At 44.9% G+C, this 26,673-nt stretch overlaps 1 protein-coding gene across 1 annotated transcript in view; it reads right to left on the bottom strand.

The window, feature by feature from the left end:
* LOC115081136 (extracellular calcium-sensing receptor-like) overlaps window positions 1–23,029 on the bottom strand; it is a 51,042-nt gene extending 28,013 nt beyond the window's left edge. The window contains exons 1-3 of the mRNA XM_029585644.1: window positions 22,977–23,029; window positions 1,971–2,262; window positions 795–1,634 (exon numbers count right to left, since the gene is read on the bottom strand). Of these exons, the coding sequence (XP_029441504.1) occupies window positions 795–1,634; window positions 1,971–2,262; window positions 22,977–23,029 (1,185 nt within the window). The remainder of the gene's footprint in view (window positions 1–794; window positions 1,635–1,970; window positions 2,263–22,976) is intronic.
* Between the last annotated feature and the right edge of the window lie 3,644 nt (window positions 23,030–26,673).

Here is a 26,673-nt window from a genome sequence, read left to right as displayed (position 1 = left end):
TGGTATGAGTTAAAGAGTAAAGACCAATCGGAAGGAGAGGAACTCCTAATACATCATCCATCTCAGTGAGTTGTGTGGTGAAGGAGGAGAAGTTTCCTGTTCTTCAGTGGGACATTAAGGAAGGAAATGGCCTTACTGGGGACCTGAGAGGGAAAACTCTTCATTTGGACTGTACTCAAGTGGCATGAGAGACTGAATAAGTGTTTTGCGCTTTTGGATTATTTCATAAACTATGGAATCTGCTTTGAATGCATCTTGGATATTTTGTCTTTTTGAAATAAATGTATTCTTCTTTGGAATGCCAAGTTGCATGGACAACATTTTTTAAATTCCTTGGGACCCGCAGGTAATCCTGCTCCCCACAGCACAAAGCCATGCATTTCTTCAGAGGCTGCAATGATTTGGCTATGGCTCAGCAGCAAGGGTGAATGGGGCTGGTTAAATATATTTGTTAGAAAATGTTATGCAATTGCTGTAAAGTGCAGAGGGAGCCAGTCTGACAGATGGGAGTATACAAACATGACATATTAATAATCATAATTTGGAATACCACTTATTAGCCATACACATTTTTAGCCACATAGCAAGTCAATATTGAAACAGAATGTACACAAGTAGCTGGAGTTTTAAGACCAGTTAAGTTTCTCTAGGCTGAAGAGTATATAGTACTCGTACTTCTGCAGTTAGATGCCCTTTTAAAAATGTACTTTATACTGTGTGCCATTGTAATGTAGTGAACTGTACAGATCATGCTTACTGTAAGTCACATATATCAAACAAATATTGTCCCATACCTGCCAAGGCTCAAAGTGTTTGATGTCACCACACGTCCCATTGAAGAAAGGTCCTTTTCCAGGTTCACAGGTATACATTGCATGTAGCGCATGGGCCACCATGTACACAGCATTATAATTGTTATAAACGGACCTTAGGTTTGTTGTATCAAAGAAACGGATATTAAGGGTCCTGAAGTCTTCCTTCCCTGTGCAGAGTTTCCCTTTTATGCTTAGTTCTTCAAGAGTGGCCTGGTGTGAGTTGGGGTCAGCCCACCTGCATCCAAAGGCTTCCTCCCAAAATTCACCAATATAGATATCTTCAGTAGTTCTGAAAGGATGAAGGTCATAGAGGTACTCTTTGAACTTTGGAATGCTGCCTGTAGGAACAGAGACTCCAATGGTTCCTTTCAGAGTTTTTAAGAAATCTTTTTCAGTAAATATTGGACTGACAGCCCAGCCATCCGAAGCAATCCAGACTTTCCCAGATATGTCACTCTTTGCAATTGCTAGCATCACTGGATATAGATTATAGGCATTGGAAAAGATCACAATGACCCTGGCTGTCATCTTCTTCACCACCTCCACAATGCGCTGAATCTTCTCTTGAGAGTAAAACAGGGGGATGATTTCATAGAATGTTATGCAGACCCCAGCCTTGACCATCTCTTCTTTTAGCATCTGACTCCCAATCAGTCCATAGTCATTGTCTTCAGCAAGGATTCCAACCCATGTCCAACCAAAGAAAGTGATTAACCGGGCTATGCCCAAAGACTGTAACTCATCACTTGGAGCAGTGCGGAGGAAAGAGGGAAATCGACTTTTATCACTAAGTGTGGCTACAGTTGAGGCATAGCTGATCTAGAAAAATTTCACCAACAGTATTAATTAGTTTCTTACCCTTGATCAGCATTAATGAGTGTGATAACCTTTTTTTTCCCTTTTTCTTTCAGGGTAACCCAAGACACACTAAGCTTTCCTGACTTAACTGTGTTCTTTATATCACAGGTGATCAACCTCTTCTCTTCAACCCATCTATTTTCCTTCTTGACAATAAGTAATAGCAACTCTAATAACTTCCTATACAACCACATCTTCAGTCTGGCTTTTGAAGGGTAGCAAACAATGCATTAACATTGTCTTTACAACTAGCCAGAGCAGCAGGATATTCCATAATTTGTTATACCTGATCCATACCTGTGCCTGTTTATAGACTCCAAGTAGCTGAGCTATGGTTATGGACATCCAAGACTGGTTATCTCCAATCACTGCTGCTAATGGAGATGACCCCCTGCAGGCATAATTCGGAATGGGGTCTTTGTTTCCGCTGAGTTGCCACATTGTGCCTTGCAGGGACCTGGATGGGGCATTGCAGGAGTCGTATATCCAGAGCCCCAAGGTGATGCTGGGCAGTAGGTAGCTGCTTTTGTTAATTTCATTCAAGGCAAATGCCATGACATTCACATGTTGGTAAAAATTGAATTGTAGTCTAAAAATACAACATAAAATATAAATAGAAGACAAACAAATACTCTGAGGAGTGAATTTTGAAAGAAGTTACACAGGTAAAAACAGCATTTATCATAATTGTGTGAAATCTTTTGGAAATTCAGCCCTATGGAGTGAATGATCAAAGGCGTTCATGCATTAAAGTGGCAATTTTTCATTATCTTTTTACACGAGTAAACCCTTTTGAAAATTATCTCCACAGAGTTTATTTTCAATATGGCACCCAAAAGGCAATGCACAAACCCAGCTGATTTACAAACACAAGGTACTTGCAAACATTGAGTTTAAATATAAGCTTAATTTGTGAATAAAGTTATATATGGTGACAAAGTAGTAAAAAAATTCAGTGCATGCACATACGAGCGGATTTTAAAAGCCCTGCTCGCGTAAATCCGCCCGGATTTATGCGAGGAGGGCCTTGTGCGCCGGCGCGCCTATTTTCCATAGGCCGCTGGCGCGCGCAGAGCCCCGGGATGCGCGTAGGTCCCGGGGTTTTTCGAAGGGGGCGTGTCGGGGGCGTGTCGGGGCGGGACCGGATGATGCGGCGTTTTGGGGGTGGGACCGGGGGGCGTGGTGCCGGCCTGGGGGCGAGGTCCAGGCCTCCGGACCAGCCCCCGGGTCGGAAGACGGCGCGCCAGCAGTCCGCTGGCGCGCGTAGATTTACGTCTGCTTCTCACAGGCATAAATCTAGGGACAAAGGTAAGGGGGGGGGTTTGGATAGGGCCAGGGGGGGGTGGGTTAGGTAGGGGAAGGGAGGGGAAGGTGAGGGGAGGGCGAAAGGAAGTTCCCTCCGAGGCCGCTCCGATTTCAGAGCGGCCTCAGAGGGAACGGAGGCAGGCTGCGCGGCTCGGCGCGCGCAGGCTGCCTAAAATCGGCAGCCTTGCGCGCGCCGATCCAGGATTTTAGAGGATACGCGCGGCTATGCGCGTATCTTATAAAATCCAGCGTACTTTTGTTTGCGCTTGCTGCGCAAACAAAAGTACGCGATCGCGCTTTTTAAAAAAATCTACCCCATAGCTTCTTAAAATGCTTTCACATTTGAGTGCCTTTTATCTGTATGGGTGAACATACCTGAGTTATGCAACTGAGAGCATACTTTCTGAGGACTAACATTGCAATTACCCAGTTATGCAAGATAATGAGGGTTAACTCCAGTTTTCCCCATGGAGAGGGTGCTAAAGTCTTTGAAAACCAGAATATGATGGTAGATAAGGACCGCAAGACCCACACATTCCTACTGCCTGTTGCAGTGCCACGGACCCCAGGTGATCTTTGAGAAACAGAATATGATGGTAGATAAGGACCGTAAGACCCACACATTCCTACTGCCTGTTGCAGTGTCACGGACCCCAGGTGATCTTTGAGAAACAGAATATGATGGTAGATAAGGACCGCAAGACCCACACATTCCTACTGCCTGATGCAGTGCCACGGACCCCAGGTGATCTTTGAGAAACAGAATATGATGGTAGATAAGGACCGTAAGACCCACACATTCCTACTGCCTGTTGCAGTGCCACGGACCCCAGGTGATCTTTGAGAAACAGAATATGATGGTAGATAAGGACCGCAAGACCCACACATTCCTACTGCCTGATGCAGTGCCACGGACCCCAGGTGATCTTTGAGAAACAGAATATGATGGTAGATAAGGACCGCAAGACCCACACATTCCTACTGCCTGTTGCAGTGCCACGGACCCCAGGTGATCTTTGGCTTTCTCTTTGCTTCTTTACATTGAGGGATCCTCTGGGCTTATCCCAAGCTTTCATGAAATACAAAAAAAGCAAATGGAGTGCAAATAATACAGAAAAGAATAGAGAACAAATCAGAGGTTAAAATAATGCCTCCATGTCAGTCCATTGGGTGACTGCACCTGGAGTATTGTGTGCACTTCTGGTCACCTCATCTGAAGAGAGATGTAGCAGTGCTAGAACAAGTGCAGGGAAGGACAACAAAATGCTAAGGGGGATGGAAGGGCTCCCTTACAAGGAAAAGCTTGGCAGGCCAGCGCTCTTCAGCTTGAAGCAGAGACCTCTGAGAGGGGATATGACAGAAGCTTACAAAATCATGAGTGATGTAGAACAATCAATAAGGGAACAGTTATGTTCTCTGTCAGACAATACTAGGACTGGATTTTCAGGAGGTGTTTGATAAAGTCTCTTACAAGGGAGTCCTCAGGAAAGTGAAGTCAAGGAACAGGAGGAGAGGTGGTGCTGTGGATAGGTCATGGGTTACAAGATAGGAAACAAACAGCAGGACTAAATGGTCAGTGCTCCCAATAATACGAGGTAAACAGTGGAGCGCCTCAGGGATCTGTACTGGGACCATAAATCATTAATGCTCTGGAAAAGGGAGCAAAAGAAAGATAACTTTAAAACATGTGTGCGGAATCCCATGTATGCAGGTATATGGATGCATGCACGCATGTATGCACATGTATTTTATATTGTGTGTGCAAATGCTTGTGCACAATACAAAATATGGTTAGTTCTTCCCAAAACATATTTGCATATCTAGAAGATATGCAGCATGTAATAGTAAACATAGTCAGATAAATAGCCTTTTTTTTTAGACTATCCTACTTAGCCGGATAAGTAGCAATTTTTTAGACTTATCTGAATGAATGGCAGAAAATGTATACAGATAAGTGGTAGAAATCTGCTATATGTGTTTACTTGTGCTCCTAATTTTAATCATTTAAAAGTGAAGATTTAACTCACATTTTTCTTAACAACTGTTGGCTTTTATGCTTGTAAATCCTCTGATTTTGTAATATGCGTGCAATAAGGAAATGACCAATTTTACCAATTAGTCCACCGGTCTGCCCACTCTAGCTGCAGTTCGTGCAGACCCTCCTGGCTCTTCAGCCTGAAGTCCCCCTAGACCACCTAAATCACTCACCCAGTCATTTTTGCAATGTTAAGATCTTTATGATCACTTACACCAGCTATTGAGCAGAAGAAAATAATACACAAGTAAAAGATGGACACACATCACTTTGTCAGCTTTTAAAATAGCAACTTACGTGCATACATGCTTGCACCTGCCCAGAACGCCCCCTGGTTCACCCATTTTTTAGATGCACCAATGTACGTGCGGTGCCTGTTTTATGCATCTATGTAGTAATTTACAAAATAGTGTGCACTGGCACACCTAATATTTTACACATGCGCGTGTTTTTTCACATGCACATTGTTTGAAAATTCACCTCTGGATAAGGAGATCAAATGACAGAAAAATAATCCAAGTAGTTAAAACACAAATAGACTGTGAGGAACTACAGCCTCGAGAACTGGGCATCTAATTGGCAGATGAAATTCAGTGTGGACAACTGCAAAGTGAAGCAGACGGGGAAACATAATTCTAACTGCAGGTACACAGCGCTGGGTTCTGTATTAGGAGTCATCACTCAGGAAAAGGATCTTGATGTGCCATGGTTGAGAACAATATGTTGAAATTCTCAGCTTACAGTGTGTGGCGGTGTTCAAAAAAGCAAAGAGAATGTCGGGAATTTTGGGGAAAGGAATGAAGAATAAAATGGAGGTCATAATGCCGCCATACAGATCTATACTGCAATCACAGCATGAATAGGTCCCTGGTGAGACCTCATTTTAAATAGGGTGCACAATTCTGGAGATCACATATTCAAAAGGATATAAACAGGATGAGTTGGTCCAGAGAGTGGCTCCTAAAATGATCAGTGGAGAGAGGAGAGAGGAGCAGGGAGAGAAAAGAACAGGGGCAATATCCAGAGATACAGGAACTACTGAGGGGGGGGGGGGGGGGAGAGAGGGGCAGGGAGAGGAAAAAATCTAAACTATTATACCTTGGAAGAAGGCAATATAGGGAAAATATCATAGAGACATTTAAATATCTCAAAGGTTTCCATGCACGGGAGGTTCTAAATCAAGGAGGCTCTAGAATTCGGGGTCATGGGTTGAGGATGAAAGGGGAAAGACTCAGGAGTAAGTTTAGGAAATCTTTCTTTACAGAGAGGGTGATGGATACTTGCAACAGCCTCCCAGTGGAGGTGGTGGAGACAAAAACAGTATCTGAATTCAAGAAAGCGTGGGATAAACACAGGAGATCTCTGAGGGAGTGATGGGCATTGTAAAGCTACATTAGTTAGGCAGATTAGATGGACCACATTATCTTTTTACACTGTCTTGTTTCTATGTATCTATTATTGCATTCAATACTGGTCAGCCCATTTCAGAAACGATAACATAAGACAATAAGGCTTGCCATACTGGGTCAGATCGAGGGTCCATCAAGCCCAGTATCCTGTTTCCAACAGTGGCCAATCCAGGTCACAAGTAACCGGCGGGATCCCAAGGGATAGAGAGATTCCAAGCTGCTTAAACCAAGACTTGGTTATTTAAGCAAGCCTTCCCAGACAACTCTTAACCACCTCCAGTTCCACCCAAACAATGCAGCCTCCTGTCAATGTAAATAATTAACTTATGTTAACCTTTACTGCTCTCCTCTTCTTCTCCCAGTTTTATTACCTTGTTTCATTGTAACTGCAACCCTGATGCACCAGTTTATAGTTTTATTGTTTTATGCACCCCTTGATCGAATGTAAACCGGCATGATGGGATCTGTTCATGAATGCCGGTATAGAAGAAACCTAAATAAATAAAATAAATAAGAATATGCAGGGGATTTCTGCAACACTATCGTAATTCTTAATGGACTTAATTTCCTCCAGGAACTTGTCCAAACCTTTTTTAAATGCAACTATACTAACAGCTTTCACCACATCCTCTGGCAATGAATTCCAGGACTTAATTATTCATTGAGTAAAAAAATATTTTCTCTTCTTAGTTTTAAATGTACTACCCAGTAACTTCATTGTCTGTCCCCTGGTCTTTGTACTTTTCAAAAGTGTAAACAACTGATTAACATTTACTCGTTCCATTCCACTCATTTTATAGACCTCTAGCATATCTCCCCTCAGATATAGAGGAACTAGACAAGGTATAGAGAAGAAGAACAAAAATGATAAAAGCCGTGGAATTACCCACTTATGAAGAAAAGATAAACAGGTTAGGGATCTTCAGTTTGCAGAAGGGACAAATAAGAAGAGATATAATAATAGGATGATAAAAATATGAGTGGCGTGCAAGAGGACATGGTTCTTCATTCTTTCAGATAGCACAAAGATTAGAAGACAGACATGAAACTACCAGAGAGCAGAATCAAGACAAACTGGAGAAAGTATTTTTTTCACTCAGTGCACAATTAAGCTGTGGACTTGGTTATCAGAGGATTTGGTCAAGGCAGAGCAGAGCTGACTTTCAAAAGGGTTTGGACAAGTTCCTGGAAGAAAAGTCCATTAGCAATTATAGGCCAGGCCTGACCCAGCATGGCATGTCTTCAATTCTCCTAAATGAGGGCAGAAATAGGGGTGTGCATTCGGATTGACCGCATTAGTAAAACGCAACTCATATTTTTTTTTAACTTAAAAAATTGATTCGACATAAACGATCGGATTTCCCACATACCGAACATAGATATGTTCGATATGTGGGAAATCGCGATTGTTGAGCCAAAATAAAAATATAAACCCCCTCACCCTCCTTAATCCCCCCCCCCCGACTTACCACAACTCCCTGGTGATGGAGCGAGGAGTGAGGACGCCATTTCTGCAATCCTTGGCGAGAAGCATGTGACGTCGGCGGCACATCGAGTGACGCTGGCGTCACGTGATTCCCGGCTCGTTCGCGCCGGACGGCTCGTTCGGCCCAAAAAGAACTTTTGGCCAGCTTGAGGGGGTCAGGAGGCCCCCCCAAGCTGGCCAAAAGTTCTTTTTGGGCCGAACGAGCCGTCCGGCGCGAACTCGCCGGGAATCACGTGACGCCGCGTCACTCGACGTGCCGCCGACGTCACATGCTTCTCGCCAAGGATTGCAGAAATGATGTCCTCACTCCTCGCTCGATCACCAGGGAGTTGTGGTAAGTCTGGGGGGGGGATTAAGGAAGGTGAGGGGGTTTAAATTTTTTTTTGCACATATGTACATATACCCAACTCATTGGATTTTTTTTATGTCCATATTGGCTGCAAGTGGGACCCCCTTTCGGACATAAGAAATATGAACATAAAATTTTGCTCTGCACATCCCTGGGCAGAAATATATATTAAGAATCACACAATGACATCCCTAGAAAATATATAGAACAGCATGGAAATGAGAAATACAAAGCACAGGGGAAATAATCTGTCACTTACGTGTTGCAATACTGGATGCTGGGAGTCTCGGTGAAGGGAATCGGGGGGTAGGTTTTAGCATTGTGAACAGGGATGATCCCCCCTATAATGATGTCTCCCTGCTTTATATATCCTGTCACATTCACACTGCTCAATCCACAGTTGACTTTAGCAGATTTATTAACAGGGACTGACAGTATCAGGAAATAAATTAGTAACATCAGCATAATTTCCTGCATCGAGTTGTGCTGGTCTCAACCTGTCTTTCCTTCAGTTTTTTCCTTGGGTGGAGCAAAAAATAAACCAGATTATCACATGTGAATGTAAAGGGCTATGGGAAGGGATAGGGTTGATGTTAGTGGAAGGTTTAGGGTTAGAGCGAATGTTAGGTCATAATCCATCAGGCTTACGGTTAAGGTTAGATTTGGTATATGGTTAAACAGATGGTTAGGATCAAGGTTAGGGTTAAGAAATGGATGGATGTAAAGATTAGGGTCACGATTTGGGATAGGGCTAGTAATAGGGTTCCATTTCATCATAGCAATCGTGAAGGGTTGCACCACATAGGGTTCTGGTTTATGAAGCTTTTCTCTTGATGATTAAAAACAGGAGTGAAATTTATGAAAAACTGCATGCAAGATCTCATAAAAGAAATCACTCCATTCCCACAACTGTTTTAAAAAAATAATCCACCAAAAATTATAAACATTGGGAGGGGAAGGTTCAAAGTAATTTGGCACTAAATTAGTGATCTATCCCAGTTAATTGACCCTCTGGAAACTGCCCTCCCTCAGTCCAGCTGAAAGTAAACTTGTTCATCTGCTGGCATTTACAGGAGGAGATCCTGGGGATTGTCTCAGGCAGGATCAGAAAATAAATCACAAAAAGCCAGTGCAAATGTCCCCAGGAGCAGTGACCCAGGGCGAGGTTCAGCAGGAAAGCACAGACACATCCTTCCTCTTTGAGAGCCGGGGTAAAGTCCATGGGTGAACAGAATGCAAGGACTTTGTCCTAAGGTGGAGAGTTTTACATCTGCCCCTCACCAAGAGAGGAGGTTTCAAAGGGAAGTGCCAGGTAACAAAGGAGAGAGGGGCAGGGAGAGAAAAGACAGGGGCAATAACTAGAGATACAGGAAGTACTGAGGGGAGAGAGAGGCAGGGAGAGGAAAAGCAGGGGCAATATCCAGAGATACAGGAACTACTGAGGGGAGAGAGAGGGGCAGGGAGAGGGAAAGCAGGGGCAATAACCAGAGATACAGGAACTACTGAGGGGTGAGAGAGAGGCAGGGAGAGGAAAAGCAGGGGCAATAACCAGAGATACAGGAACTACTGAGGGGGGAGAGAGGGGCAGGGAGAGGAAAAGCAGGGGCAATAACCAGAGATACAGGAACTACTGAGGGGAGAGAGAGGGGCAGGGAGAGGAAAAGCAGGGGCAATAACCAGAGATACAGGATCTACTGAGGGGAGAGAGAGGCAAGGAGAGGAAAAGCAGGGGCAATAACCAGAGATACAGGAACTACTGAGGGGGGAGAGAGAGGCAGGAAGAGGGAAAGCAGGGGCAATAACCAGAGATACAGGAACCATTGAGGGGAGAGAGAGAGGCAGGAAGAGGGAAAGCAGGGGCAATAACCAGAGATACAGGAACCACTGAGGGGGGAGAGAGAGGCAGGAAGCGGGAAAGCAGGGGCAATAACCAGAGATGTCCCCAGGAGCAGTGACCCAGGGCAAGGTTCAGCATGAAAGCCCACACACATCCTTCCTCTTTGAGAGCCGGGGTAAAGTCCATGGGGGAACAGAATGCAAGGACTTTGTCCTAAGGTGGAGAGTTTTACATCTGCCCCTCACCAAGAGAGGAGGTTTCAAAGGGAAGTGCCAGGTAACAAAGGAGAGAGGAGCAGGAAGAGAAAAGACAGGGGCAATATCCAGAGATACAGGAACTACTGAGGGGAGAGAGGGGCAGAGAGAGGGAAAGCAGGGGCAATAACCAGAGATACAGGAACTACTGAGAGGAGAGAGAGAGAGGGGCAGGGAGAGGGAAAGCAGGGGCAATATCCAGATATACAGGAACTACTGAGGGGAGAGAGGGGCAGGGAGGGAACTAATCAGAGATATAGAGGGGCACCTGGTGAGGGGCAGATGTAAAACGAGGAGCAGGGAGGGGCAGTAATCAGAGATATAGGAGCAGTGAGGGGAGAGAAGGGCATTGAGTAGAATATTAGGGGCAATAATCAGAGATATAGTCAGAGCCTTGAGGGGAGAGAGAGGTAAGGATGGGAATAGCATGGGCAATAATTAGAGAAATAGGAACAGTGAACTGTGAGGGTAAGGCAGAAGGAGATAAGCAGGGGCAACAATTGAAGATCCAGGAACTACTCCTAGGGGGATAGAGGGGCAGGGGGCTGGTAAGCAGGTAGAGCAGACACCAGAAACTGAGGGAGTCATTTATCAAAATGCGCTAAGGTGTTTTTGCATATGTTTATTTATTTATTTATTTATTTATTTAACAGCTTTTTTTATACCGACATTAAAGGGCTTATCGCATGTGAAAAGCCCTGTTAACGCATGTGATAGCACCATATTGGGTGGTGCGATGGAAATCCAAAAAAGAGGAGGAGTGGGCTGGGTTTACCAGTTTGCAAAGTCCTATTGCACAGACAGACTGATTTTAGCTACACCTTTTTCAATAGCATTAAGCCATGTGACAGCTTGTGTTGTCTCCTGAAAGACCTGTTTTAGAGGTGAGGTTTAGGTATTAGTGTAGAGGGTTAGGGGCCACTTTGACATTCAACGTGAGATTTACGAACAGAACAGTGTGTCTCTTGTGAAGATTTCATGACCTTCGGAGAGAGGAAACTCACCCAAAGATGAGATTGGTGCAATGTTCTCTCCATCTAGCTTGATGGACTCTTTATCTGGGTAACATCAAGCTAGGTGGAGAGATCAATGCACCAATCTCATCTTTGGGTGAGTTTCCTCTCTCCGAAGGTCATCAAATCTTCACAAGAGATCACTGTTCTGTTCGTAAATCTCACGTTAAATGTCAAAGTGGCCCCTAACCCTCTACACAAATTCCTAAACCTCACCTCGAGTTTCTAGGTGGGCCTCCCATAGGGATATAAATACCTATCTAGGGAGAGGGCTTTATGGTTAGGTTCTCTCTCTCTCTCTCTCTCTCTCTCTCTCTCTCTCTCTCTCTCTCTCTCTCTCTCTCTCTCTCTCTCTCCATTAAAAATGGTCCCCCAGTGGTTGTATGCAGAAAATACAACAGGTCTGGCACATATCACAAAGTTTGAAAACATTATCACACAAATTGTGCTAAACTGCCTATCAGCATAAAACACACCCCTTTTGCTATCACATGCAATACTTATCACATTTTGATAAATCCAGGCCTGAGTTTGCTAGAAAATCTAAAATAGAATTCAAACCTCTAGTAAAGAGGAATGTTCTTCCCATCCCTTGAAAGATTATGGAGCAGATTTAAATGCTAGGCAAAAAAAGAAAGCCAGGAAATTGTTCGTTTCATTTGCACAGCTCCTGACTGCAGCATCTGGAAGGAGGAAAAAATAACTTTGTGGACATCCTGGGGGGCTTCTGACTGCAGTGGTTTTCCTTTATCCCAGGTTTTTCGCTGGCTCCTTTTGTTTCCAAGCCAGATACCTAAATCCCATCCTGCAGTTTGCTGTTCTGTGCTATCATTCATCTTAGTGACAGACTCTCAAATGCTATCTTAAAGAAATATTTTAAAATCTTACTCACTGCCATCTGACGTCCTTCAGAGCAAAGCTGGAGCTCTCACACACAGGGTCTGATGCAGCTGCTACCAACTACCGGCTTATAACTTTTACTTATTCCCCCATCACAAGGACCAATTTTCATGATGGGATAATTGCTAATTGTTTTATGATTGTCGCAGGCCCTGGGGACAGAAGATGTGATTGATAAACAAAGAAACAAACTTTGAAAAGTAGATTGAAGGGACATTACTGTTTCATGAGTGTGCAGTGTTAAAAGGAGACCTGCCAGTGTCCATAGTCTGGAATCAGCATGAGGGAGGTGCAAAGGAGACCTGCACCTTCTTCTCAGGTTAAGGAATTAGGAGATAAGAAATGCCATGTTGGGTCAGAACCAAGGTCCATGGCACCCAGCATCCTGTTTTCCAGCACTGGCCAGTGCATGTCACATGGAAGTTCCTGGCTAATCCTAATTTGAAAAGTCTGTTTCTGTTGTGAACTTGCCCACGAGGAGCGCAGTCAGGTCTCCTAACTCCTGTGGCCAGTCAGGCCACCGACGTCTATTCTTTGCGGCAAGACGCTGCTGACCGTGGCCCGGAGGCCACGACTGTCTCCTGCCCTGCGCGGCAGGACTGATGCCGTCGGGAGCTCCTCCTGGGGTCCTCAGACGGCAGAGAGCAGTCCTCGCCACTGCCATGGTCTTCGACCGGCAGGGAGGCTGTCCCTGCCGGTGCCTGCAGCCAGCCTGCCTTTCCCTGCTCCTTCGCGTCTGCGAGCAGGGGGACGCCGCTGTCCCTGGTGCTGTTTCCTCTCCTGCTTCCTCTTAGGTGCTGGCACACACCTCTTCACTTCATTTAAAGGGCCCACGGCCGGATATACCCCGGGCTCCACCTGATGCCAACTTGCTGCTGCAGCCCTATTTAAGGGCCTCTTCTTCAGTCACTCCACGCCTTCAGTTCGGGTTCCACGGCTCTCCACAAAATGGCGATCGAGGCATCAGGAGGGAGGGGGGGGGGGGGGGGGAGAGGAGTTGCCAAGGGAACGGCAAAGTCCTTCTGTGCCCGGCTGCTGCGAGCAGGAGAGAGAGAAAACTGCTCTCCGCTCCTTCCCCCGTAAGCTGCCGGTCCTTGTACAGGGTACTGATTAATAAAAAGTAAAAACTTTTCCTCTTTTTTTTTTTTCTCCCCCCCAGACAACTTAAAGTGACAGAGGAATTTTACTTCTCTGACAGTAAGAGCCAGTGACAAGAGACCTGAGACATGAAGGTTCACAGGGGGTCTTAAGTGACAGAGGAATGTTACTTCTCTGACCAGAGGCCTGAGGCATGAAACTTGACAGGGGTCTCCACGGGAAAAGGACTGGACCACCCATCCCCCTGCACCCAGCTCCTCTTCTTCCCCCCCCCCCCTCCCGTGGGGAAGGCAAAAAATCTGCCGTTCCTGCAGCACGAGGGGATCCTGAGGCGATGGAGCCAAAGGCATGGAGGGCATGAGAAACACCCCCCCCCCCCCCCGTCCAGAACTGAGTGGGGGAGCCGAGGCCAAGCTTTTCCCGGGTCTGCACCCGGTCTAAATTGTTTAGCCGGGGCAGGATACTGTGTGTCCCAGTCAGCCTCAGCTTGCATATATACGTCATATAGTAAAAAGAAAAACATTGGGACAAAAATTGGCGCTGCCTACATAAGGTCCCCCTCCCCCGGAGGCAAAAACGGGGGAGGGTCTGCATCCGGCTGCCAATTGCGGGGCCGTTGAGGGCTCAAAGACGGCAGGGAGAGAGAAGGGAGATCTCCTCCCCATGAGCCTTGTGCAGCTTCAGAACCCGGAGCAGGCAAGATGGCCGCCGCACCCGCGCCGCGCGGGGAGGGGGCAGGCCTCTGCCTGCGAGCTGCCTGATCGTTCCTTGAGCCGCGTGGTCACGGCAGGGAAAAAAAAAAAACTGCTGAGAAATCGGCCTCTGCGAAGGCCCCTCCCCCCCGCCCTCGGGGATACAACGGGAGCAGAGGCCTTCGCGGAGGAGCCGCAAAGACGACTCCCCACAAGTCCCGCAACACAACCCACGCGGCATTAAAAATGAAAGGCAGCTGGGTGAAGTGTGGGAAATATGCGCTTGCCAGCAAGCCATTTCAGGGTTTAAACACTAACTTCCCTTCTCCCTGAACTTTGCCTGAATAAAAGCATCACTTGTGCTTAAGTCTCTGCCTGGGAAAGGATACCTGTTGGCCCTGAATTCCTGGGGGAGGGGCTGGGTGTTCCTTAGTCAGAGGCAGGACAAAGTCAGGAGGTATAGATTTCAGCAGCCAATGATATGATCCGTGCACACCCCCTGAGCCAAAGCCAATGGTGTAATGACTCTTCTGTTGCTATGGGAAAGTAGCCAATCATGTAATGACACATCATCTGCCTTTGTATGAATGTACAATAAAAGGAAAAGGCTCGTGAGGGCAAACCCTCTTTGCCTTCTCTCTTCCTGCCTGCCATGAAAGCTGTCTGAGGCTTCTTCATTACTCCTACAGTGAAGTAATCCACCCCCTCCGGAGGCCCGGGAAACTACGGCAGGCTAGGGCTGAAGAAAAGGTCTGAATACCCTTTTAAATAATCAGCCACCAAGCAGGGGAAACACCTCCAGGGATACCTTAGCACAAGCTGGCACCCACCAGAGGAATTTTATCATCTCTGGGCTTGTATAGAAGGGGGGAAGAGTGACCGGCCCACCAGTAAATACTCCCCCGGCTCACCGGGTAGGGACACAATCTCTGGGTTAAAAGGCATTAGGGCACTGCCCTGCCTTGCCTCCCCTTCAGGACACTATCAGTACACTTGCCTTTCCTGACAGTATTTATTATTAGTTATATAGATATTTATTTTTTTTATTTTTTTTAATGAAGATTGATCTAGCCAAAGGTCTAAGGGATATCTCAAATGCCAAAACCTTTCCCAATGTACAGGATTATCACAGAATTTGACAAGGAACAGGACAGCAGGTCATGCTTTCCTTCATCTGCTGGAGTCAGAGAAATACTGAAGGATCGCAAGTGGCACCCCGGTATATCTAGGGGGTGCTTTTCAGCTTTTCTCTGACTCCATCTGCTGGAAAGGGAGGCATAACCCAGCGGTCTGGACTGATCCTGGTACGTACAGGGAATGAAAGTTTTGCTTGAAAATAGAAAAAAGATCACTCCCCACTCCTCTAGTCCAGGATGCTACTATTGTGGAGTCAATAGAGAAAGAATAGCTTATTCCTCTTGAATTTACTTAAGAGATTATCTCCTCCTATGTCCTGGTAGTAAGCCCCCTTTTGTAATATTTGGGGTCAAGTTAATGATATTGTTATTCTTTGAAGTAACATAATTGTGAAAGTTGTGAAATTATGCTGATTATTTCTTAGTGTCTGTACAAAGTGATTATCCTTTGTAACTTTTTGATTACGTCAATAAAGATAAAATAAAAAAAAAATATATGGATAAAATAATAACACAATATTTAAGGTAATACAGAAAAACAAGGGAAAAGGGAAAAGAATTGTTTACAGGAAAAAGCATCTGCCTGCTAGAATGCTGCTTAGTCCATTGCTTTAAAGTTTACATTATCGCGACTGACTGCTATATAGTATTTGACAGTTTTCATAATTTTCATAAGCCTTTTTAAATAACCAGGTTTTAAGGGTTTTTTTTTTAAATATTTTTATATCTTTTTGGAGTCTAAGCTCATCTGATAGCGAGTTCTCTAGTTTAGGCCCTGCCACTGAGATTGCTTTGTCTCTCACTTCAGATAGATGTGCTGTTCTTATGGAAGGCACTGTAAGAAGACCTTTATTTGCGGACCTAAGATTCCTTTCAGGTGTGTGCAGATGTAAGGAGGCATTTAGCCATTCCTTTTGGTCACAGTTTAACGATTTGTGTATGATACACAAAATGTTATATTCAGTTCTCTGCTTTATTGGAAACCAATGTAAATCCATCAAGGGTGGCGTGATATGTCATATCTTTTTCCTACGCATAAGACTCTGATTATGGACCCCAACATATTTAAGAAGTGGATAACACATTGAAGTGGATAACACATTGAAATCGTCGGTTCAGTGTGCTGCGGCAGTCAAAAAAGCAAACAGAATGTTAGGAATTATTAGAAAAGGAATGATGAATAAAACGGAAAATGTCATAATGCCTCTGTATCGCTCCATGGTGAGACCGCACCTTGAATACTGTGTACAATTCTGGTCGCCGCATCTCAAAAAAGATATAATTGCGATGGAGAAGGTACAGAGAAGGGCTACCAAAATGATAAGGGGAATGGAACAACTCCCCTATGAGGAAAGACTAAAGAGGTTAGGACTTTTCAGCTTGGAGAAGAGACGACTGAGGGGGGATATGATAGAGGTGTTTAAAATCATGAGAGGTCTAGAACGGGTAGATGTGAATCGGTTATTTACTCTTTCGGATAGTAGAAGGACTAGGGGACACTCCATGAAGTTAGCATGGGGCACATTTAAAACTAATCGGAGAAAGTTCTTTTTTACTCAACGCACAATTAAACTCTGGAATTTGTTGCCAGAGAATGTGGTTCGTGCAGTTAGTATAGCTGTGTTTAAAAAAGGATTGGATAAGTTCTTGGAGGAGAAGTCCATTACCTGCTATTAAGTTCACTTAGAGAATAGCCACTGCCATTAGCAATGGTTACATGGAATAGACTTAGTTTTTGGGTACTTGCCAGGTTCTTATGGCCTGGATTGGCCACTGTTGGAAACAGGATGCTGGGCTTGATGGACCCTTGGTCTGACCCAGTATGGCATTTTCTTATGTTCTTATGTTCTTAAGACAAGACTAGACCGAGCAAGTTTAAAAAAAAAAAAGAAGAAAAAAGTTTTCTAAGCGAGGTTTTTTATGCCAGTAGTGATTATAAAAGCTTGAAGCTGGTCGGCACTTGATGCAACGGCTTAACAAGTTGACTTGCTACTTCGGGGGTAAGTGATGAACTGGCTTTTTCCCCCACTTTAATATAATACAATATTTTTTTTCCCAAGCCTTTACAAGTTAAAAATGTTCTCTAAAGATTTTTTGTGATTCGAGCGCTCCTGTTGTTATTAGATAGATAGATATTTATACACTAGGGATGTGCATCCATTTAAAACAAATGCGCAAAACACAATGAATAAAGCCAATTCATTTCATTTGGGGGCCTCGAAATGAATCGAGACCCCCCTCCCCCAAATGAAACAAACCTTATTTGTTGCATTAGTTTTAAATGAATACATATGGCCTAGACCTAGGTCTGAGGAAAGGGCCTTGCCTAGGGCATAAGCCGAAGCCCAAAGCAGGGTCCACTGCCTACATCTGAGCATGTCGCTGACGCCTCGGCCTACACATGAAGTGTGCATAGACATAGGCCAAAAGTAGGGGCCACGGCCTAGATCTGAACATGATGCCAGGGTTTCAGCCTAGTTCCAGGCCAATACTGGGTCCTCGGATTAGCCCCCCCCCCCCCCCCCCCTTCCTTGAACAAATTTACCTGATCCAAGTATCCATGGAAGTGGCCAGGCCAGGTCTGATGCCTGGGGCTCAGGCCAAATTCCATGGCCCAGCCTGAAGGCTGGCTCTTGATGCTGCTCATCACAGTGTCCACACAACACACCCACTCCCCCAGCATCCTCTCTCTCTCCACCCCTTTCACATCTATACCATTTCTATTCCCTTCTCTCTTGTGGTGTCATGCATTAAAAGTACAACAATTTACACAATGAGAGAATCTACTATAAAGTACAATGGTATCATGCAAAACATATTTTTATTGATATAAAAACATAACTCTCACTAGACAGAGTTAAAACTAACTAATCACATTCACTCACTTCATCCACACCATTAAAAATTAACATCAAGAAACAATGTGACACCCTATATGTTACAATATATAATAGTGTGTTTGTCCTCACCCAGCTCTCCTCTAATACACAATGCAATACCCACAGAATATATAATCAACTTTTATACAACTTTCAAAGAGCATTCTTTATCAATCCACCCTTCTCATCTTCTTATATATATGGGGTTAAATCCGTCCCGTTCCTCCACAGGAACTGAGTCCGTTTTTTCATTCAAGGACGTACTATGAATAAAATCCGTGCCCGTTTCTTCACAAGGGCTAAATTCGTCTTCACTGTTCAACATATACTACGTCCAACAAAGGATCCTGTGTTTCACCCCCACCGGGGCTTCATCAGGGACTATTCAATGCAACAAATATCATAATTTTTCTTTTCTGTCAAAAAAACATAACATGCTTAATACTCTCTTACCAACCATGTATTACTCAAATCATGAGTCATATCAGATCTACTGACCTTTACCAACCTCACTCCCACATGAGGGTTATCAAAACTCAGTCTAATATAGAATCGAAACACACTTTATTTATTTATTTATTTATTTATTTATTTAACATTTTTATATACCGAAATTCATGTAGCAATGTTACATATCAATTCGGTTTACATTATAACATTAACAAGCATGTAAGAATGTGATTACATCGAACAGGGAGATAAACTTGGATCAAGGAACTGGGGAATAAAGTACAATGAATACAATAAAGTAATGAGATTCTTTTGTGGAGCTAAGACTAAACCTGGCTAAATATCTAGGAGTCACGATGCATGGTGCACATATTTGGATAGATTGAGGGGAGATTATTGGTATGGATTAAAAGCTTGTTCGAATAGCCAAGTTTTGAGTCTCTTTTTAAAGGTGATTGGGCAAGGTTCCTTCCGGAGTTCTGGAGGTAGAGAGTTCCATTGCGCAGGGCCCGCTGTGGATAGAGTTCGTTTATTTAATGAGGTTTTGATGGGTGGGTTGAGGAGAGTATCTCTATAAGCTGCTCTCACCAGTCTGGAGGGTATATGTGGTTGAAAAGGGATATTGAGTTCCAGTGGAATGAGCTTGTGTATAGATTTGTGTATGATTGTTAGTACTTTGTAAGAGATTCTAAACTTAATTGGGAGCCAGTGTAGGTTTCTCAAGATGGGGGTAATATGATTTCTTTTGTTAGACTTAGTCAGAATCCTGGCTGAAGCGTTTTGAAGCATTTGTAATGGTTTTATGGTGTTAGCTGGGAGGCCGAGTAGAAGGGAATTACAATAGTCAATTTTTGAAAAAATGATTGCTTGGAGAACTGACCGGTAGTCTTGGAAGTGGAGGAGCGGTCTGAGCCGTTTCAGGACTTGCAATTTATAGAAGCCATCCTTAGTGGTATTATTAATAAATCTCTTTAGGTTTAATTGATTGTCCATGATGACTCCGAGGTTTCTAACTTGAGAGGAGAAGGATGGTTGACTAGTAGGGAGTATGTTAGACATTGCGTAGTTACAGTCCTGTGAGATGAGGAGTAATTCGTTTTTTTTGGAATTAAGGATTAAGTTAAGGCTCATGAGCAGATTGTTGATGGCTTGGAGGCAGTTGTTCCAGAATTCTAGTGTTTTTTGTAGAGATTCCATAACCGGGATGAATATTTGCACATCATCTGCGTAGATGTAGTGGGTTTAAACACAACTCATGTCTTTCAGATTATCATTCAAGTCTCTGAAATTCAGAAAAACAATATCTCAAACTTGAAACTTAAACAACGCAATACCTCAAACAAGCAGCTACAAAATAGAGACCTGGCTTAAACTTAAGCAAACCAACCAACTCCCAATATCCTACCTTCACCAAGTGTACATCTCTCTCCCAAGACAATGGAAGTCACATGTCAAACAAACGTGATGAACGTAGCTTCATCTCTTCCGGCTTATATATCGTAAAAACCGATACTCAACGGGTAACACCTGTGGAATCTTCAACTCATGTGCAAGAATGCCTCCCATTCAATAGGACCATTGAGTCCACCCGGGGCCACCGTACCCTATTTAAAAATGAAACGCTGTTCAAGACGCTTAAGCAATGCTGACAGGTCACCTCCATTAGGTAAATGTAGTTTCGTCAAGACAAAGAATTTTATATCGTCTACTGTATGAGACTGTTCCATCCAATGTTCAACTAGGGGTGCATTAGTTTTCAAGGATTTAATAGGGCTTCTATGTTCTATAATTCGAGATTGAACCATTCTACTAGTCTGACCAATATAGATCAAGCCACACGGACATATTATTGCGTGAACAACCCCGCCAGAGTCACATGAAAAAGTAACCAACAGTCGGTATGGATATTTTAGACTAGAGTGATGAAACTCCTTTATTACCAAAACATGTTTGCACACCGAACATGTACCACAAGTAATTTGACCACACTCTTGCTCCGCCCATTCCTTCGATCTCCGATGTTTCAAATATCCCCCCAAATTCTGTCTTTTTTTAATGGCAAATATAGGATTTTCACCGAATGTAGAAATCGATGATAACATCTGCCAATGCCTCAAAATACTGTTTTTAATCTCCTTAGTCCTGGAGGAATATGGAATAGTACATGCAATTCTTTCAGGGGTTTGTTTTTCATATTGTACAAGGAGATTATCCCTGTTTGCATATAAAGCTCTTTTATATGCTTTCTTAACAATTGATGGCTTATAACCCCGAGCAATAAACCGGTCTCTTAATTTCTGAGACTGGGTCTTATATTCATCAACTGATGTACATAATCTTCTATATCGAAGAAATTGACCAATCGGGATATTATCTCATAACTGTTTCGGATAAAAGCTGTTAAAGTGGAGTAAGGTATTCCTATCAGTGGTCTTTAGATATACAGTAGTTACCAATTTATGATTTTGTACATATACAATCATATCCAAGAAGGTCACCAATGTTTTGTCCCAAGTATAAGTGAATTTCAAATTAGGATCACCCAAATTTAAGAACATAAGAACATAAGAAAATGCCATACTGGGTCAGACCAAGGGTCCATCAAGCCCAGCATCCTGTTTCCAACAGTGGCCAATCCAGGCCATAAGAACCTGGCAATTACCCAAAAATTGCTCTTCCGGAAACCCCAGACTGTTATAGGTGAAGCTCCAGCTAGCCTCTGTCTCCTCGTGTGCTCTGCCTCCTGGTGGCAGGCGGTCTCTGGGTCCGACCAGAGGGCCGTACCAATCCTGCACCAGGCCAAGGGTCCTCTTCCAGTGCAACATCCACAAGAGGACATCACCTCCTATCCAATGACTTTTTAGTTTTCTTAGAAGCCTCTCATGCAGGACTTTCTTGAATGCTTCCTGAAAATCCAAATACACCACATCTACTGGTTCACCTTTGTCCACATATGTTTTCACATGGTTTTTTCACATGGTTTGATGGGACACTGCCAGCATGGATTTACCCAAGGGAAGTCTTGCCTCACAAATCTACAAATGTACATTTGTAGATTTGGCAGTATCCCATCAAACCATGTCTATCTAAATGTTTTGTGATTTTATTCTTTATAACAGTTTCCATGATTTTTCCGAGCACTGAGGTCAGGCTCACCGGTCTATAGTTTCCCGGATCATCCCTGGAGCCCTTTTTAGATATTGGGGTTTCATATCTTCCTTCAGTATGATTTGTCATTTCATTAAAAAAAACTTGAGTAGTGGGAGTAAATCTCCCCACTGCTGCCTGCTCTGCGCTGTTTCTACTGTGGCTGCCAGCACCATGAGTAGATTCAAATCTTGCAAGCCTACGTTTTTATCTAGGAAAAGTAAAAAGTCATGGGATAGGTGGCAATGTCCTTTCGTGGATTACAAACTGGCTAAAAGACAGGAAACAGAGAGTAGGATTAAATGGACAATTTTCTCACTGGAAAGGAGTGGGCAGTGGAGTGCCTCAGGGATCTGTATTGGGACCCTTACTTTTCAATATATTTATAAATGATCTGGAAAGAAATACGACAAGTGAGGTAATCAAATTTGCAGATGATACAAAATTGTTCAGAGTAGTTAAATCACAAGCAGATTGTGATAAATTGCAGGAAGACCTTGTGAGACTGGAAAATTGGGCATCAAAATGGCAAATGACATTTAATGTGGATAAGTGCAAATAAAACGGAAAATGTCATAATGCCTCTGTATTGCTCCATGATAAGACCGCACCTTGAATACTGTGTAAAATTCTGGTCGCCGCATCTCAAAAAAGATATAATTGCGATGGAGAAGGTACAGAGAAGGGCGACCAAAATGATAAAGGGGATGGAACAGCTCCCCTATGAGGAAAGACTAAAGAGGTTAGGACTTTACAGCTTGGAGAAGAGACGGCTGAGGGGGGATATGATAGAGGTGTTTAAAATCATGAGAGGTCTAGAATGGGTAGATGTAAATCTGTTATGTACTCTTTCGGATAATAGAAAGACTAGGGGGCACTCCATGAAGTTAGCATGTGGCACATTTAAAACTAATCAGAGAAAATTCTTTTTAACTCAACGCACAATTAAACTCTGAAATTTGTTGCCAGAGGATGTGGTTAGTGCAGTTGGTATAGCTGTGTTTAAAAAGGGATTGGATGAGTTCTTGGAGGAGAAGTCCATTACCTGCTATTAATTAACTTGACAGCCACTGCTATTACTAGCAACAGTAGCATGGAATAGACTTAGTTTTTGGGTACTTGCCAGGTTCTTATGGCCTGGATTGGCCACTGTTGGAAACAGGAAGCTGAGCTTGATGGACCATTGGTCTGACCCAGTATGGCATGTTCTTATGTTCTTATGTAGTAATCTCATGCATAGCAAGGTCAATTACTAGAAATGTTGGTGTTGCACTCGGAGTTCCACTGTTCCTTCAATGAACCGCCATACTCACCTCCCAGCTGGGCCTTGCTCTTCAGCTTCAGGCATGATCCAGTCTCCTGGCATATTTGCGGCATGCCACCACATGACAGCGTGGCAGGATGGTACTGATAGCTCCCACGGCAGGATGCCACTGACCCTGCCTAGCCCCATTCCTCCTAGGGTGCGCACCTGACAACTTCAGTTTTAAAGGGCCAGCAGAAGGAAAGTACTGAAGGCTACTCTTTATGAAATCATCCCTTCAGGCCTATAAAATACTCCTGTGGACTCTCCTCTGATACCTCGGCAACAGGTCTTCCTACTTGCTAGTAGTGTGTGTGTTGTCACAGGGTCTCCTATCTTCAGTTCCAGTATCCTAATCTTCAGTTCTTCAGTTATCTTTATCTACATGTGACCCACCTGATCTTCTCCTCATCCTCCTTCCCTGCTGCCTTCCCACTGGATGGATACTTAGTGCTGACCTTGGCCTGACTTCTGGATTCTCCTGACCACTGACCTCTGCCTGTTCCTGGATACTCTTGACCACCACTGGCCACTGACTACTACCTGCTACCAGATTCATCTGACCTATGTCTTATCTGACCCAGCGAACCCAACAGTTCTCTCCACCATCAGCAGAGGCCCCCACTGAAGACCTGCTGGCCCCGACACCCAAAGGCTGAACTCGAGGGGAATGTGGGCTGGTAAAGGTGAAGCTCTAGTGGGGTCTCTGATTCATCTGGGTCCTCCTGCCAATGGTGGAGACCAGTAGGGCTCCTCCCTGCATGTTGCATCAACTCTACCTCACCTCAAGGGAACATGAACTCAACAGATTTCTGAAGCCATAGATTCGGTAGACTTGACATCTCTGCAGGCCATCCAGGATCTCACCCATAAACTGTAAGACCAGAAGATAATATTGGAGATCCTGATGGCCACCATGGACAGGCTGTCCACATATTTGGATGCACTCTCGACTGTAGCGGCCCCACCACTATTCATCCATGCCACTACCTCTGGTAGCCCACAGCCATCTCCTGCCCCACTACTGGCTTCACCCTGGTACACCAGGCACTCCAAGAAATGCAGGGGGGTTTGTGAATCAGTGCCGGGCCCTTCTATTATTGAAATATCTGGAAGCAACTAAGGAGTGTGGCGCCAAGGTAGAGCCCATGATCGGGGCCGCAATTGGATTCTACTCCTTGTTGTTGAGCCATATTGGAAGAGAAGGGGGAGCCTGAACGAGAGGTGAAACATTGGGCTTAAGCCACTTCTGGTTCTTCCAAAGCACAATGAACCCAGAAAAGCAAAGTAAAAAAAAAACAAAACAATAAAATATACCGGCATCAGGTAACAGACGTTGCGGCTCATGAAAGCGGGTGGACTGTGATACTTAGGCACCGGAACAGCTTTATGAAGAGAGGCCTGAGTAGTGAGTACGGCATCAGAGAGCCACTCCAACCAAGCCCTACTAGTAAGAAGCAGAGAGATTGAAGAAGAGATTGAAAAAGAAGAGAGGCTACAGAAGGAACGGATGCCAGAATGAGTAACCTGGAAGTGCTGCACTGATTCCTCACAAAAAGAGACCGCAAAACACCAAAATGATAAACCAATGAGGAGAAATCAGTTACAAAAGCAGAGAAAGGAGTAGGGATGTGCAGAGCAAAAGTTTATGTTCATAAGTCCATAAGTCGAAAGGGGGTCCCATTTGCGGTCAATATGGACATATGGAGAATTCCATAAGTTGAGTCTATGTCCATACGTGCAAATAAAAATTTAAACCCCTCACCCTCCTTAATCCCCCCCCCCCCTCCCCCAAGCTGGCCAAAAGTTCCTTTTGGGCCCAACGAGGGTCCCGGAGCGAACCCGCGGGGAATCACGTGACGCTGCGTCACTCCGACGTGGCGCCGACGTCACGTGCTCCTCACAAAGGAGTTCAGAAATGGCGTCCTGACTCCCCGCTGGATCACCAGGGAGTTGTGGTAAGTCTTGGGGGGGGGATTAAGGAGGGTGAGGGGTTTAAATTTTTATTTAGGATCAACAATCGCGATTTCCAACTTATTCAACATAGCTATGTTGAATAAGTTGGAAATCCGATCGTTTTCGCCTCATCACTTTTTTAAGTTAAAAAAAAAAAATAAGTTGCTTTTTACATTTAAGTTCAAAACGAATGCACACCCCTAGAAAGGAGCACAATCGAAATCCTGCCAGCAAATGGGGAGCGGGTAAAGAGCATGATGACAGGAATAAGAAGAACCAAAACTGGAGAAATCAGCTGACCAGTAGCAAGCAGCAGTGATGAGGATGGTTGCTGCTGCAGGTGTTGTGAGTTCTGGCCGTGATCACTTGCGGCCAGTCCTCCCTACCTCCTCTTTTCGAGCCGTTCTGGATCCCCCTCGTGGCAGTCAGCAGCGCGCAGGCCACGGCGCGAAGGCAGGGAGACGTCAGGGAGCAGCGTCGAAGAAGCCGCGGCTGGCTCCGCCTCTTAAAGGGGCTGCGACGCGGAAGCGAGGCCGGCCCTGGAAGATGATGTCATCAGTGAGGGAGATTTAAACTCCCTCAGTAAGGAGCAGGACGCCTTCGCAACAGGTTCCTGTAGTTGGCTGTGTTCTGTGTTTGCCTGTGCCTCCTGGTTCGACTTTGGATTGCCTTGGATTTCATTGTTTGCTGCCTGCCCCGACCCCTGCTTGGATTTTTGGACTTTGTTTGGATTGCTGCCTGCTGACCTTTGCTTGATTTCTGGACTTCATTGTTTGCTGCCTGCCCTGACCCTAGCCTGGAATCTGGACTTCGTTGTTTGCTGCCTGCCCTGACCCTTGCCTGGAATCTGGACTTCGTTGTTTGCTGCCTGCCCTGACCCTTGCCTGGAATCTGGACATTGTTTGCTTGCCGCCTGCCTAGACCCATGTTTGGTACTTGGTCTGCGTACCAGCCTCCTCACCGAGGACTCCATGTCAAGGCCTTGCAGAACTTTCACCTGCCGGAGACAATTTCGCCTGAGCCCTGCAGGTGGGTGTCATCTCTCGCTCCAGTTCAAGGGTTCACTTGCATAACAGATTGCGAAGGCCATGGACCTGGTGGATCTATCTAGTCTCCAGGCTATCCCAGGTCTTGCCCAGCAGATGATGCAGCAAAGCCAGCAGCAACAGCAACAGCAGCAGAGTCTGGAGGCGTTAACCACCACTGTGGAACGACTGGTCCGTCGGCTGGATTCTGCTCAGGGAACCGAGGCAGCCACTGCTGCACCTGCTCCTCCGAATACTTCTGCCTCGGTTTCTCACTTGCCCACACCACCTCGGTTTTCTGGAGAGGCTAAATTATGTAGAGGGTTCCTGAACCAATGCTTCATCAGATTTTCTCTGCAAGGGCAGCAATTCCCCAATGACCAGGTGAAGACCTCCTTCATCATCTCACTGTTAGACGGAAAAGCCATGGCATGGGCTTCTCCCCTCTGGGAGAGAGGGGATCCCATTTTGAGTGACTTGTCTCGATTTGTTCAGACGTTCCGCCAGGTGTTTGACGAGCCGGGACGGATAGCCACAGCCTCTTCGGAGCTTCTAAATCTACGACAAGGTACCCGCACCCTGGCAGACTTTACAATTGAGTTTCGCACCCTCGCTTCACAACTGGGATGGCGAACGAACTGTCTTCGGGGCATTTTTCTGGAGGGTTTGTCCTCCCGCATCAAAGACGAACTCGCTGGCCGGGAGCTTCCGGAGGACCTGGACGCG

This window comes from Rhinatrema bivittatum, chromosome 19, assembly GCF_901001135.1.
Source record: "Rhinatrema bivittatum chromosome 19, aRhiBiv1.1, whole genome shotgun sequence".
Lineage (NCBI taxonomy): Eukaryota > Metazoa > Chordata > Amphibia > Gymnophiona > Rhinatrematidae > Rhinatrema > Rhinatrema bivittatum.
This window is presented reverse-complemented; position numbering and strand designations above follow the sequence as displayed.